The sequence below is a fragment of the Mustela nivalis genome, assembly GCF_964662115.1.
Source record: "Mustela nivalis genome assembly, chromosome: 1".
Classification (NCBI taxonomy): domain Eukaryota; kingdom Metazoa; phylum Chordata; class Mammalia; order Carnivora; family Mustelidae; genus Mustela; species Mustela nivalis.
The window spans coordinates 108559845-108573013 of record NC_139020.1 but is presented as its reverse complement, the minus strand read 5'-3'; the positions used below and the strand labels follow the sequence as shown (position 1 = coordinate 108573013).

General features: G+C 44.7%; 1 protein-coding gene across 3 annotated transcripts in view; it reads right to left on the bottom strand.

Annotated features, from left to right (window-relative positions):
* The window catches only part of TPRG1 (tumor protein p63 regulated 1), a 224338-nt gene that overhangs the window by 161922 nt on the left and 49247 nt on the right, over positions 1–13169 (bottom strand). The window contains exon 3 of one of the 3 annotated variants that reach the window (XM_082694902.1): positions 9887–9963. The exons of the other annotated variants lie outside the window; for them this stretch is intronic. Within the exon in view, the coding sequence (XP_082551028.1) occupies positions 9887–9901 (15 nt within the window). The 5' untranslated portion in view covers positions 9902–9963. The remainder of the gene's footprint in view (positions 1–9886; positions 9964–13169) is intronic. 3 annotated transcript variants of the gene reach the window in all.

Below are 13169 nucleotides of genomic sequence, written 5' to 3'. Positions count from 1 at the left end.
TGATGCTCGGTGTAAGGAATCTGTCCCACAGCCTGAGAACCCCATCAGCAGACCATCAACAGGCCTCCAGATAATACAGTTTACGTCAAAACAACTTTTATTTCCTGAGTGTTTTCTCAGCTGTGCCTTAAAATAAAATGTATGTGTCTAATCTCATCCGGCTCTGTGCTGCTTCTGCCATCAGGGAGGCGGGAGAGGGGGGTTGATGGAGAGGCTGCAGAGAGTGGGGGGACTCTGCGGGGTGAACCTGGGAGAAGGGTGGTACCACCGCAGCCACCCCCAGCCAGCTGAGCCTGCTGTATGCATCCTCCTGGCTCCGCCTCTCGGCCACATCAGAGCAGAAAGGGCATGGCCCTACAGCCCCTCAGCGTCCCCCTAGCAGGTCATCCCCATCTCACCATAGGACACCCCATCCTTCCAGCGGATCCACCACAAATCCTTAGAGTTAGCCCTGCCTCTCTTTCCCACGTTCTTGGCATCCAGTCCATCAGTAACCTGTTGGCTCTCGCCCCACCACCCTGCCTGTATTCGTTTCTTATTGCTGCGCTTGGTGCATTGCCACAAATGCAGTAGATTAAAAGCCACTTTTTTTGTTGTTTTTTCTTGTAGTCCTGGAGGTCAGAAGTCCGCCAGGCTGCATTTCTTCTGGAGGCTGTAGGGGAGAATGTTTCCCTTGACTTCTCCCGCATCAAGAAGCCAGCTACGTTCCTTGACTCGTGACCCCTTACCTTACGTGATGTCAAAGCCAACAACATCGCCTCTTTTCTCTCTGCTTCCTCATCACTGCGTACCTTCTACCACCACTGCATCCCTCTTAGAAGGACCACTGTGAGTGTACTGGGATCACATGACTCACCCAGAATAATCTCCCCATCTCAGGATCTTTAATTTAACCACGGTTGAAAAGGCCCATTGGCTAGAAGCTTCTAGGTATTAGGATGCGGACATGTTTGGAGCCTTTTTCAGTCTACTGCATAGCCAAATGCTGATTATTTTCCCAGGACCTCTCTTAGCTACTACCCTCATCCCAGCCTCCCGTATCCCTGACTTGGATTATTGAAGCAGCCTCCTGACCAGTTCTCCTGCTCTGCCATCCTTCTACCAACATCATCTCCCCCAACACCTGGTCTTTTTTTTTTTTTTTTTTTTTTTGCATTATGAACATTAATGTGATAATTTTATTTATTTATTATGTTTTGATTCTCTAATCTTACTTTTTTAAATTTTATTTTTTCAGTGTTCCAAGATCCATTGTTTATGCACCACACCCAGAGCTTCATGCAATAAGTGCCCTCCTTAATACCCACCACCAGGCTCACCAAACTCCCCACTTTCCCCTCCAAAACCCTGTTTGTTTCTCAGAGTCCACTCTCTCATGGTTCGTCTCCCCCTCCCATTTCCCCCAACTCACTTCTCTCCATCTCCCAGTGTCCTTCAGGTTATTCCTTATGCTCCGCAAGTAAGTGAGACCATATGATAATTGACTCTCTCTGTTTGATTTATTTCACTCAGCATAATCTCCTCTAGTCCTGTCCACATTGATACAAAAGTTGGGTATTCATCCTCTCTGATGGAGGCATAATACTCCATTGTATATGTTGGCCATATCTTCTTTATCCATTCATCTGTTGAAGGGAATCTTGGCTCTTTCCACAGTTTGGCAACTGTGGCCATTGCTGCTATGAAGATTGGGGTACAGATCACCCTTCTGTTCACTACGTCTGTATCTTTGGGGTAAATACACTCCTCCAAAGAAGACATACAAATGGTTAACAGACACATGAAAAAATGTTCGTCATCATTAACCATCAGGGAGATTCAAATCAAAACCACACTGAGATACCACCTTACACCAGTTAGAATGGCCAAAACCAACAAGACAGGAAACAACGTGTGTTGGAGAGGAGGTGAAGAAAGGGAAACCCTCTTACACTGTTGGGAATGCAAGTTGGTGCAGCCACTTTGAAAAACAGTGTGGAGACCCCTTAAGAAATTAAAAATAGAGCTATCCTAACACCTGGTCTTCAAGACACAGGAGTCAGAACGGTTTATTAGAAATGTAAGTCAGATGGGCACCTGGGTGGCTCAGTGGGTTAAGCCTCTGCCTTAGGCTCAGGTCATGATCCCAGGGTCCTGGGATGGAGCCCCACATCGGGCTCTCTGCTCTGCGGGGAGCCTGCTTCCCTTCCTTTCTCTCTGCCTGCCTCTCTGCCTGCTTGTGATCTCTGTCTCTGTGTCAAATAAGTAAATAAAATCTTTAAAAAAAAAAAAAAAGAAAGAAAGAAAGAATGAAAGAAATATAAGTCCGATCCTGCCCATCCTCTTCTCAAATGTCTTACAGCCTCCAAAACCCCCTGGGGCTGGCAGATGATCCAGCCCGAGCAATTCCAGCCCTTCCCTCCTCTGGCTGCTCTTGCTCTTGCTCTGACCCTAACACACCAGCCTCTAGACGGGCCCTTGGACCTGCCAGGCACACTGGCACCTCAGAGCATGTAGCCCGTGCTGTTCCCCCTGCCTGGACACCCTTCTCCAGAGGCTCAAAGGGCTCATTCCCTTATCTCCTTCAGGTCTTCGATCAAATATCACTGTCTTAGCAAAACCGACCTTGTCTGCCTGCCTGAAAATGATATCTCCATAATACAACCACCCTCCCACTCTCTTTCCCTGATGTAGTTTTCTTTCGAGCATCGACCCCCATCTGCGATACTATATGTTTTACTGATCAGTTACTCTGTCTCGTGCCTTCCCCACCACAGAAGTGCACACTGTGTGGAGGCACGTGTTTTTACTTATTTTGCTCATGGCCTCAGCACCTGGCACAGAGCACATAATAGGCTCTCAACAACGGTTTGAAGAATCAGGGAGTCGGTGAGTGAAGTTCCTTCTCTGAGGCTGTTTCCGAAACAATGAGACGGGGTAACAATGTCCACTCTGCAAGCTTTGCAAAAGGTGTTCTGGCCATCCCTCAGGTGTTCCTGCACAGCATCCAAACTTTCTTCCTACTTCTGAAGCAGATCCCACGATGAGAGTTATTGGTAAGATATAGTGCATTCCTTCCACCAGAAAAAGCTTTCCTCACCTTCCCTGCCCTTCCCAGCATGCAGATGATGAACACGTGATCTCAATTAAGGATCCTTTGTCTGATCTCTCTCTTCTAGAGCAATCTAAAATACACCTGTCACCCCTTTCATACAGTAGCTATTGGCCCTTCAATAACATGGGCGTGAATGCTACGGGTCCATTTACAAGTGGATTATTTTCCATAAATACAATATAATTCTGTAAATGTATTTTCTCTTCCTTAGGCCTGTTGTAACGTGTTTTTCTCTCCAGCTTACTTTGCTGTAAGAATACATATATATATAATACATGAACAAAATATGTCAGTTGTCTGCTCATGTTATCAGTAAGGCTTCTCGTCAACAGTAGACTATTAACAGCTCAGTATTTGGGGTGTCAAAATTTTACATGGATTTTCAACTGTGCAGGGGTCAACCTCCTTAACCCCCACATTGTTCAAGGTCAACTGGGAGAGAGCGAAGCAATCTTACTCCTTCTTAGGCTTTCCCTTCATCCAACAAATGAGTCAAGGGAGCAGACATGATTGTCTTCTATCACACATCACTCTGTAGAGGAAACGGCGCAGGCATAGACTTCACTGGGTGACAGGCTTTCCTCCAGCTTAGGAGCAGCTACATTCATGGCTGTGGCAGGACTTGAAAGAAGGGTTCTGGCACTGAACCACAGCACCCAGAACACTTCTCTCCAGATGTTACAATATGGAGTAAATGGTGCAGCCTGGCAGCAGGAAGAGAAAAGATTCTGAGAAGCAGAAACTGGCAGAGGTGCTGAGTTGTGCTGAAGGAGAAGCACAGAATGAGGCTCATGTCCTCTGATTTCTGTGGTCCCTAACGCAGACCTGGGTTAGACCCCTGCTGGATCCAGACCACCTTCCTATTCTAGGCACTGAGGTTCAACGGTTAAGTCAGAGACAACCTGTTTCCACATGGGTGTACCCTCCATGACTCGATTTAACTTGGGTTTCCCTTTCTCACATCCAAGATTGCTTAACATCCTGCAAATTAAAGACAAGCTAATATCCCATTCCCAAGCCCTCTGCACTGCCATGGTTTCAGCTCTACCCAGGGTCAAATTTGCCTCTGCAGGAAACATCTCCAAAGTGCTGAGAAGTGAAGTCAGAAGACTGTTCCTGGCACATCAGCTCCACCTCTCAACTCGGATCCACTCTTTCTCTACCAGGGAGTCCCTAACAACAGTGTGCCCTGAAACCGCAAGACCCACTTGCTTTCCTGAATGCCTGTGCTTATGGAACCCCAAGGACAAGCAGTGCAAAGAGACTCACGTTGGAGATATGCTTGCCATTTTAATTATGTGTGCAGATCATTGCACAGACGTCTTTAGAGGAGAATGGGAGCCAAAGCTGGACTTTTACTAATTGAAAATTACTCAGCAGTTTTAATCAAAAGATCACGGCTTTTTTGGTAACAGAGACAAAAACTAAAGAAACCCAAACCATTGTCAGAGATGGGAGGTCCTGGGGAGTCAATTCTCTTATTTCACAGGTGGAAAAACTGAGGCCCAGAGAAGAGTATCTTGCCCAGAGTCACATTTGCAGGACCAGGGACCATCAGGGCTACATTACAGATGTCCTAACACCCAGCCCTAACTCTCTCCATGAATACCCACTCATCCCTGCCTTCGAGGAGCTAAGGAGCTCGCTGGACAACCCCACACATACCTGGGGAGCACTGCATTCCCTCCACCACTCTGTTGATTTTTATTCAAAATAACTCCAAGAAAAGAAAATGTGACCACCTGGTATTAGGGAAACTTTACTGAGGTCCCAAATATCTTCAGTATTCTGATGGGCCCTTGTAAATATATTGAAAATCCATTGAAAAAAAAAATAGTTATTGATTCTGTACTCTAAGCCAGGTCCTAGGCCAAACACAGAAGGTTTCTTTTAAGGAGTTCATGCCTTAACAAAGGGAGACAAGCAGAGAAACCAAGAGTTACAACTGAATGAGGTAAGTGAACAGGAGATGGCCACACGGTGTCTAAAAACCGTGCAAAGATGTTCCCGCCTTGCTGCTCTTTATTACAAGACAGTAGGCTAAGTTGCATTTCCATTTTGTCTAATAAAACACAGAACAACCGCAACCCATTCATTCTAAAGTGTGATATCCATTCAGTTAATGTTTATTGAACTTGGCACTGGGAACATAAAAGGACACTGGTCAGCGTGCCCTCAGGAAAATAACAATTAACCTAAGTAATGGAGGCAAGAATCGATGCTAAAGTAGTTGTTCAAGCGTGTGAAAATGTTGTGTACATAATCAAGTACTGGGCAAGTCTCTGAGTGAAAGTTAACATCTTTTTTGCGAAGGTCTCGAAGAAAAGGTGGGGGCCTGCCTTGGAAAGATCTGACAGATGTCAGCTGCCAGATGGCAAGAAGGAGGCAGTTCCGGACACAGGCTTTCAACAGAGAAGTTCGTGTGGGCAAGTGAGAGCAAATTGACCCCATCATGCAGAGAGAGTGGGCAAGGCGTGAGGGAAGACAGGGGGCACAAGAAGGAGTTAGAAGAAATGCTGTTGGGTGGGTGGAATTTCTGTTTTGCTTCAGAAAGAGCGGATCTGAAAGGGCAGGAAGATAACCACGTTGGTGGAACAAAACCACTTTAGTCATCAGGGACCAGCCCCTCTTGACCCGTTCTTGGACGGAAATCTTTCTCCCTGTGGCAAATTCCATCTAGAGGCTACATGTCTTCACAGAACAGAAAGACCTGTGCATCTTGAATATTTAGATGCTTGTAAAAAGGCTAGTGAATGCTTTCCCAGAGTGCTCTTCTTGGAATGAAAGCAACAAATTGTATGCTGTTAATAAATGTCAGAGGGTTCCTTCTACAAACTCCATCATAGATGTTCTGTGGGCTGAGAACAGCATGTATGCTGTAAAGGTTAAATGTGAATTAATGCAGTGGGCAGCAGGCAAGTGATGCTCACTGGACCCTGCAGGGGTGGCTGGTCTCTAGCCACCAACCTGTACTTGGCCTCTGGCAATCTAAAGTTGCTTGAGACTGGGTGACATGGGGATATACATCGCTTGTTTAGGAAAGTCAAAGTATCCATAAGATGGAGTCACCATAAAATGGAGCCTCCAGGGCTGCAAGTGATTCTACCAACAGGGGTAAAAAGATGTTCATTTAAAAGGATCACATCCATTGGGTTTCCAACAAATAACATTTTTAGAAAAGGCAAAATGATGGAGAGAGCAAAAAGATCCGTTGTTGCCAGGAAGTCCAGAGACGGGATGCAGAGGAGTTTTAGGGCAGTGAAAAGAGTATGATACCATGATGATGGATATCTGCCATTACACACGTGCCCAAACCTATAAAATGTGCAACGCCAAGAGTCAGCCCTAATATGAACTATGAACCGTGGGTGCTAACAATGTGTCATGTAAGGTTCCTCCACTGCGACCAATGCACTCCTCGGGTGGGGGGTGGGGGTCACGAGGGAGGCTGTGCACGTGTGGGAGGGGAACGTGTGCATTATCTCACCTTCCTCTTCATTTTGCTGTGAACAAAACTGCTCCAAAAAACCAAAATCTCTTTAAAACATAGAAACACAAATAATATGATTTGTCATTAATTAATGGATTAATTGAAGGCAAAGGGAAATATCTAGAACCTACTTTATGAACACTCATGTACATAGAAAGGACAGGACATGGTTACCCCTAAAATTAGAGCAAGGCGGTCCTGTGAGGAAGGAATCCTCCAGAGTGATAGGTGTCACATCAGGTCCTTCTGAGGCTCAGATGTTATCTGAAAGCCCCCGTGTGCATGAGGGTGACAGGCTGGGAAGGAGACTTCTGCTTTAATCAGAATAGCTACGACTTCGTCGACTTCACACAATGAGCTTCTGTAGGAGATCTGAAATGATGACAGTGTTCACAATGAGTGAAAGTATGCATGATAGACACTTATCTGTATGACTTTAGCAGCAAAATGTGGTCCCATCATTTTTTCTGTTCGCAGACTTGTTGCCTTGGCCAGGCGTTCAGCGTCTCCCATGTGCTAGCCTCAACCTTCTTCCAGTTTCTGTCTACAGCTTCTTTCCCATGTTCATTACTTATGAACCAGACTAACGATTTGCAGCTCATACTTGCCTGTGCCATTCCTGTGTTCCTGCTCCTGCTGGTAGTGTTAACTATAAGGCAGGCTTCCAGACCCAGCCCAAGGGAGTCTTCTGAGCCCCCAGAGAGAGGTCCTCTGCTTTGGTAACACTTAGTAACTTTTCTCTAAAATAGCATTTTTTTTAGGTTATAATTACTTGGTGGTGTGTCAGTTTCTTCCATTAGACAGGGAGCTCTCCAAGGGCAGCAATGGTGTTTTGTGCATCTCTGTTTTGTTAACCAGCTAAGGGAGTGCCTGGCCCCTTTGAAGGGTTTGTTAAGTGAAAGGTCACATTCAAGTTGCAGTGACCAATAGGTTCCACCAGATGGCAGTGTGTGGACATTTTTTTTCCCCTTACCAATCAGAAGGGAGGAGAAGGTTTTACAGCAACTTGACTTTCCTCTCTGTCCTTGCAGACAGACAAACAAATTTCTGCAGATATCAGGACTTTTGACCAGGCAGTAGAATTCACACTGCTGAATCGGACCCTCAGGCAGCCATTGTATTCCCTACATACCACTGCTTTCTGAAAGTATTCCTCCCTTAGGCTGAGAAAGGATTATACTGTTTAGTGCTCTAGGACAGAGAAACTTGAATTTGAGTTTCATAGTGAGGCACAAAGTGGCCATGTTTTCAGCACTTAGAGAAAATGGCCACCATTACCCACTGATTGCTGCCATCCATTGAGGTTCCTCCTGCTTACCTCCATCTGTGAGAACAAGACAGCAAGCCCAAGTCAGCCCAACACGTGGGCTTACTTTTAAATATTGGATCTTTCTGGGTTCCTGCCTCCTACCTCACTCAAGAGCTTGGCGGGTCAGGTTCAGGAGAACTGTAGGTGCTCTAAGCATAGAGCTTCCGGCCTCTTCAGCTGTGAACCCTATGTTCAGCTGTGGAGCTCCTCATAAATAAAGGGTTCCCAAAAGGAAGACATCTCCAATCCAAATGAAAAACTGAAAGAAACATCCCCAAATGACTTCCCACACCAAAAAAGCCCAAAGACCAAAGGGCCTTATCTTTGTACTTCTGTTTCTGTGTCTCGGCTCCATTTACTTGCTTCCCCTCTTGCCACTATGTAATCTCCTGAATTGCCTCTACCAGCATCCATGATGCTCTAATTCCTCCAGATTTGCCCTGTTCCCATGGACTTCTTTCTCTACTGCTAGAGAAGTAGAATAAGAGGCAAGAAGATTCTAGAGAGCTCTACTTCTTTTAACCAAATAAGGCGATCTTGCTTAAGGGCATCTAACTCTGTGCCCCACCCTTTCCCACCAGGCAAAATGCTTTTTTCAATAAGTAGTAGAATGGTTAAGCCACACCACATGCTCTGGAATCAGCAGCCGACCTGGGCCAAATTCTGGTTCTGTCACATCCTGACAGTGTGAACTTGGGTGAATTGCTTACCTTTCCCAAATCCTATTAAATGGGGAAAGTGTATACATATCTCAGAGGGATGTTGAGCCAGTTAAATGACAAGGCATGTAAAGAGTTTAGCACAGTGCTGGTTCATGGAGCACTGAATTCATGTTAGCAATTGCTGTCAGCATTAGCAGAAACAGCCTGCGGAAGGCATGGCTCTCCAGAAGTTAATTCCTGGTACTATACTCAACACAGCTCCAAAAATTTCTAACAGCACAAAACTCTTCATAAATCATGCCAGGACCTATCCTTTCAATGAGACCTATGTTGTTTTCAGATTAATTTTTTTCATTCAGTAGGATTTACTGAGCTTATAAACTGTGGCAAGCTCAGCGGAGACTGATACAAGGATGCCTAGACATGGGCTCTCTTCTCAAGGAGTTTGCTATGCACTGAATAGGCCCACTTGCTAATAATGACAGAGTGGCAGGATCAGTGCCCTAACACAGCAGAGAGAGGGAGGCTGAGCTCCAGCACTCCTTAGAAGACATTGTAGACCTTTTGTGATCTAACCCTTGCCTTGCTGGCAATACCTATTGCCAGAAATATTTGTCTTTCTGAGAATACATTTTGTTGTTCCATATCTCTAACCTTGGCACCTGAATGGATTCCTTTCTACCTGAAAAAGCCATACCAATCCTCCAAGTATACCTAAAGGTAGTGTCCTGTGAAAAGTCTTCTCATCTCCATCAAGGAGACTTAGAGGCCTCTCCTCCCATCAGCTGTGATCTCAATGAAAGTGGGAGCCACATACCTTTATTCTCCCTCTAATGCTTGGCTCAGTGCCCAGCCCAAAAGTGACATTGAGTACAAGTGACACAGAAGTGAGACCTGCCTCGATGCCTACTCCACACAACCAGTGTTGTCCATGCTTCATTCAGTGCCAGGACAACTAGCTGATCTGATAGGAGATCACCTGTCCTCAGGTCACACAGACCCACTATAGGAAAGCTCTGCTGCCACAGAAAGTCTTCTAATGTCATGCACATACACCAATTTGGCCTAGCTCTATTCATCAGAACAATCCCAAATAAATGTGTCCATATTCTATTCAATATAGCAGCCCTTCATATATATGAAGACATCAGAAAGATATAACATCAATATAGGATTCTCCTTTGTGTTCTTTCCCTTTGAACACACATAGCTAATTAAACCATCATTAACGTCCACTTTTAAAGTGCCTAACATATGCTTAGTACTTCTTAGAAGCTTTGTGTGTCATAAATTTAATCCGGACCCCTCCACTACTACCCACGCACACATACCTTAAGTTTTGACATGTTTCTTCATGTTGGTGTCAGTCCTGTGTTCTAGAAGCTCTAGACCATTTTAGATTTTAATCCTGTAACATCATGATTAATATGGCATTAATTCATTGAAAACATGTACCAAGTATAATACCAGGCCCCTTTTTAAATTCTCATACTGAACTGAAAAGACCAACCACCATATTGCTTCTTTACAGGTCTGAGGGTGAACGGTCAGAGAAATTAAGCCCTGGCTCCTGTCGTTTGCTGATAGGTGTCAGGGACAAGAGGCAAGGTCAGCTCAGCCTTCCTTGAAGCCAGCATCCTCTCCTCTAGCCCATGCCATCTCTAAGTGCCAGTCCCTGGTGTTTTCTCTTCATATTAGTCTGGGGTCATCTGAAAATCTGTACATCTCTCCTTCTAGCTAAACTTCCAGGTCGTTCATAAAAGGTATTGGCCAGGAAAAAGACTTTGGTCCTTGCCAGAGACTTCTTTCTAGCTCACAAAAAGATGTTTAGCAATCCCTTAGAGCCATTACTGTGAAACCAGTGACTATGGCACGAACCCTCTCGGAGTTCACCATCTCATGTATAATCGGATCACGGGAGGTCATGTTAAGTCCACTGCTAAAATGTCCTCATACTGCTGATTCACCAATTCAGTGGCACAATAAGAAAGGGAAATGCAGTATGTCTAGCAGGATGTGTTTGCAGTAAACTTGCATTAACTTCTAGTGATGGGTGCCTTTTCTTCAAAGATGCCCACAGATTAATTGTGTAACAATCTGTTCCAAAATTTCAGCAGGAACCTAGATAAAACTCATATAATTTCCTGACTTCAGTGTTTATTCCTGTGATAAGATTCAAAGGAAACCCCTTAATTAAAAGGGAAAAGCATTATGAATTTACCAGTATTATCTGTTCTTTCATCAAGCAACCCTACTGACCACCAACCCCCCACCACCCCCACCCCAGTTAACATTTCAATGTTCAGGTTGACCACAAAACTTCCCACTTCTTTGTTTTGGAGTGTGATGTTACATCAGTATTCCAGATCCCTTTTCCTCTTCATGCCTCTACATCACCTGGCAGAGTGGTTGAGTAAGTATTCATAACCCCCAAATTGAGGATTAAAAACTTTTCAAAACTGTAGGAACAAATGATTGCCTATGAGGCATGTGGACCTCTGGAATCAACTTCCAGGGAAGTGCTGTCTTCCAAGAGCACATTAAATCCAGAGGATATGGATGGTGTGCAATTATCCTCATTGTATCCCCAGTACCAGGAACATGGTAAATGCTCAAGAAGTATTTGTGATAGCCAGCAGGGAGACGATGGTAATGAAAATATGTACACCTTTGGGAAACTCCGAGTTTTAAACTCATCCTAAAATGAGGAGGAGGACCTTGACAGGAGGACCTTTATAGAAAGCAGATGTGATCAGAGGACTATGGGAAGAGTCCCCGAAGAGTCCTACAGGAGAACGGGAAAGCCACAGAGAGGGGAAAGAGGAGAGAAAAGAGAAGACGAGGAAGGGCCATGAGCTGTGCAGAAACAGTGGAATGAGCCCTGATGATGGACACAGAGGTCCAAGGTTGAGACTCTCATGTCCCACTATGAGCTGTTTGCCATGGAAGAAATCTCATGCCTTACAGAACCCATTTCCTAACTGATGTGACAGACGCAAGAAGCCACGTCGTGCAAGAGTGCCATGAACATCAGACAAGGTAAAGCATGTAAAAGCACATTATCAAATCAGTATCTCCTCCACCTAAATCTGCACTGGAGTCACCTTGAATGGAAAGCCTGGATAGAAGAGCAGTGGATTACCAGATTTAAGATGGACTAAGAGTCTGCTTCCTGCATGTGGACCCTTGGGCAAACATGAAATGTTTCTGACTTTAGAAAAATGCTGACCTCCACCAGGTAGAGAAGACAGTGCTTTGCAGTTCCAGGGCAGCTGAGAGATGGAGCCATACAAATATTTATCCAGGGCTGGGTGCCCTCTAGTCAGCGGACCCTCAGCACTTCCTAACCTGAAAGTATAATCTTTGGCAGAGAACCAATTATCCCCATTTCTGGTACTGATAGACCACTATCTCTAGCCAGTTGGGCCTGAAATCTGGGTCTTTGTTGTCAACCCCTGCACCAGCCTAAGAGGAGGGGGAGGGTGTGACATCCCAGGGCTGTCATCCTGAGAAATCTTTGAACGGCTCTGAGCCCCAGTATTCTCATATGTCAAACAGAGATGACACCTCCTGCTCCACTCTGTTTCAGCATTTTATGAGACTCAACAGACAGATATAAAAGCTTTTGAAAACCTTAAGATGCTATTAAAAATAGATGGTCTTAATAATTGCAATATTACAGGACTAACTGCCTTTGTGTATCCTGTACATAAAGAATCAAGTCCAAAAGTCTCAATTTAGTGATACCAAAGATATTGGTTCAAAGAAGTGTGACAGCTAGTCGTGTAATTGTTCTACTTGTTCTCTAACTAAATAGCTTGAATCTATGGAGTTCTGATGCCAAAGAAATTAAGAAAATCATCACCACATTAAAGGTGCAATTTTTTTAAAAAAGAAATACACTAATGAGATGGTAGAAAGTAGACTGACAGCAAAGTAGGTTTGTAAGTGTTTGGTTTTCCTAATTAAATGGAGCTAATGAGTTTCTCCACTGAGCCCGAGTGCTGGGCTGAACAGTCTAACAAGCCTCAGACTCTGTGATCTCAATAAGGGATGGCCAACTGGCAGCTGAAAATACCTGTGTCATGGTGTGATTCATCCTTCACATCTTGGAGTGAAACCCTCCCATCAGAATGCAGGAGCAGGTCATAAGCACCATGGGGGGTTGAAGTGAGATCCTACAGGGATCTACTCAAGGCACTTTAGTGCCACGTCACTATGAGGTACAGAGAATCTCAAAGTGGAAGCCACCACAGATCATAAATCAGGGCTGAGAACAAAGAGGTCAAGAGGAGATGAAGTTTATAATTTGGCCAATTATAACTGAGCATGGATTTGTGGGTGGGATACACAGATACAAAAGGCATGTCCCCCCCCCCCCATGTAAAGCTATGAAACAAATTGAGGAAATAGATATACAAAATAAAAATAAAAACAACTGAAAACATTCTCAGTGTTTCCATGGTGTCTCCAGATATAATCAATCTTTCGACATAGTGGATAAAGCCATTTATGACACGACCAACCTCTCTCCATTTCTGGCCCCATCATAAACTTCCCTCCCACACACTCGAGGAGCATGAAGGGAGCTTCTCTAAGCACTGGTGTGTTGTC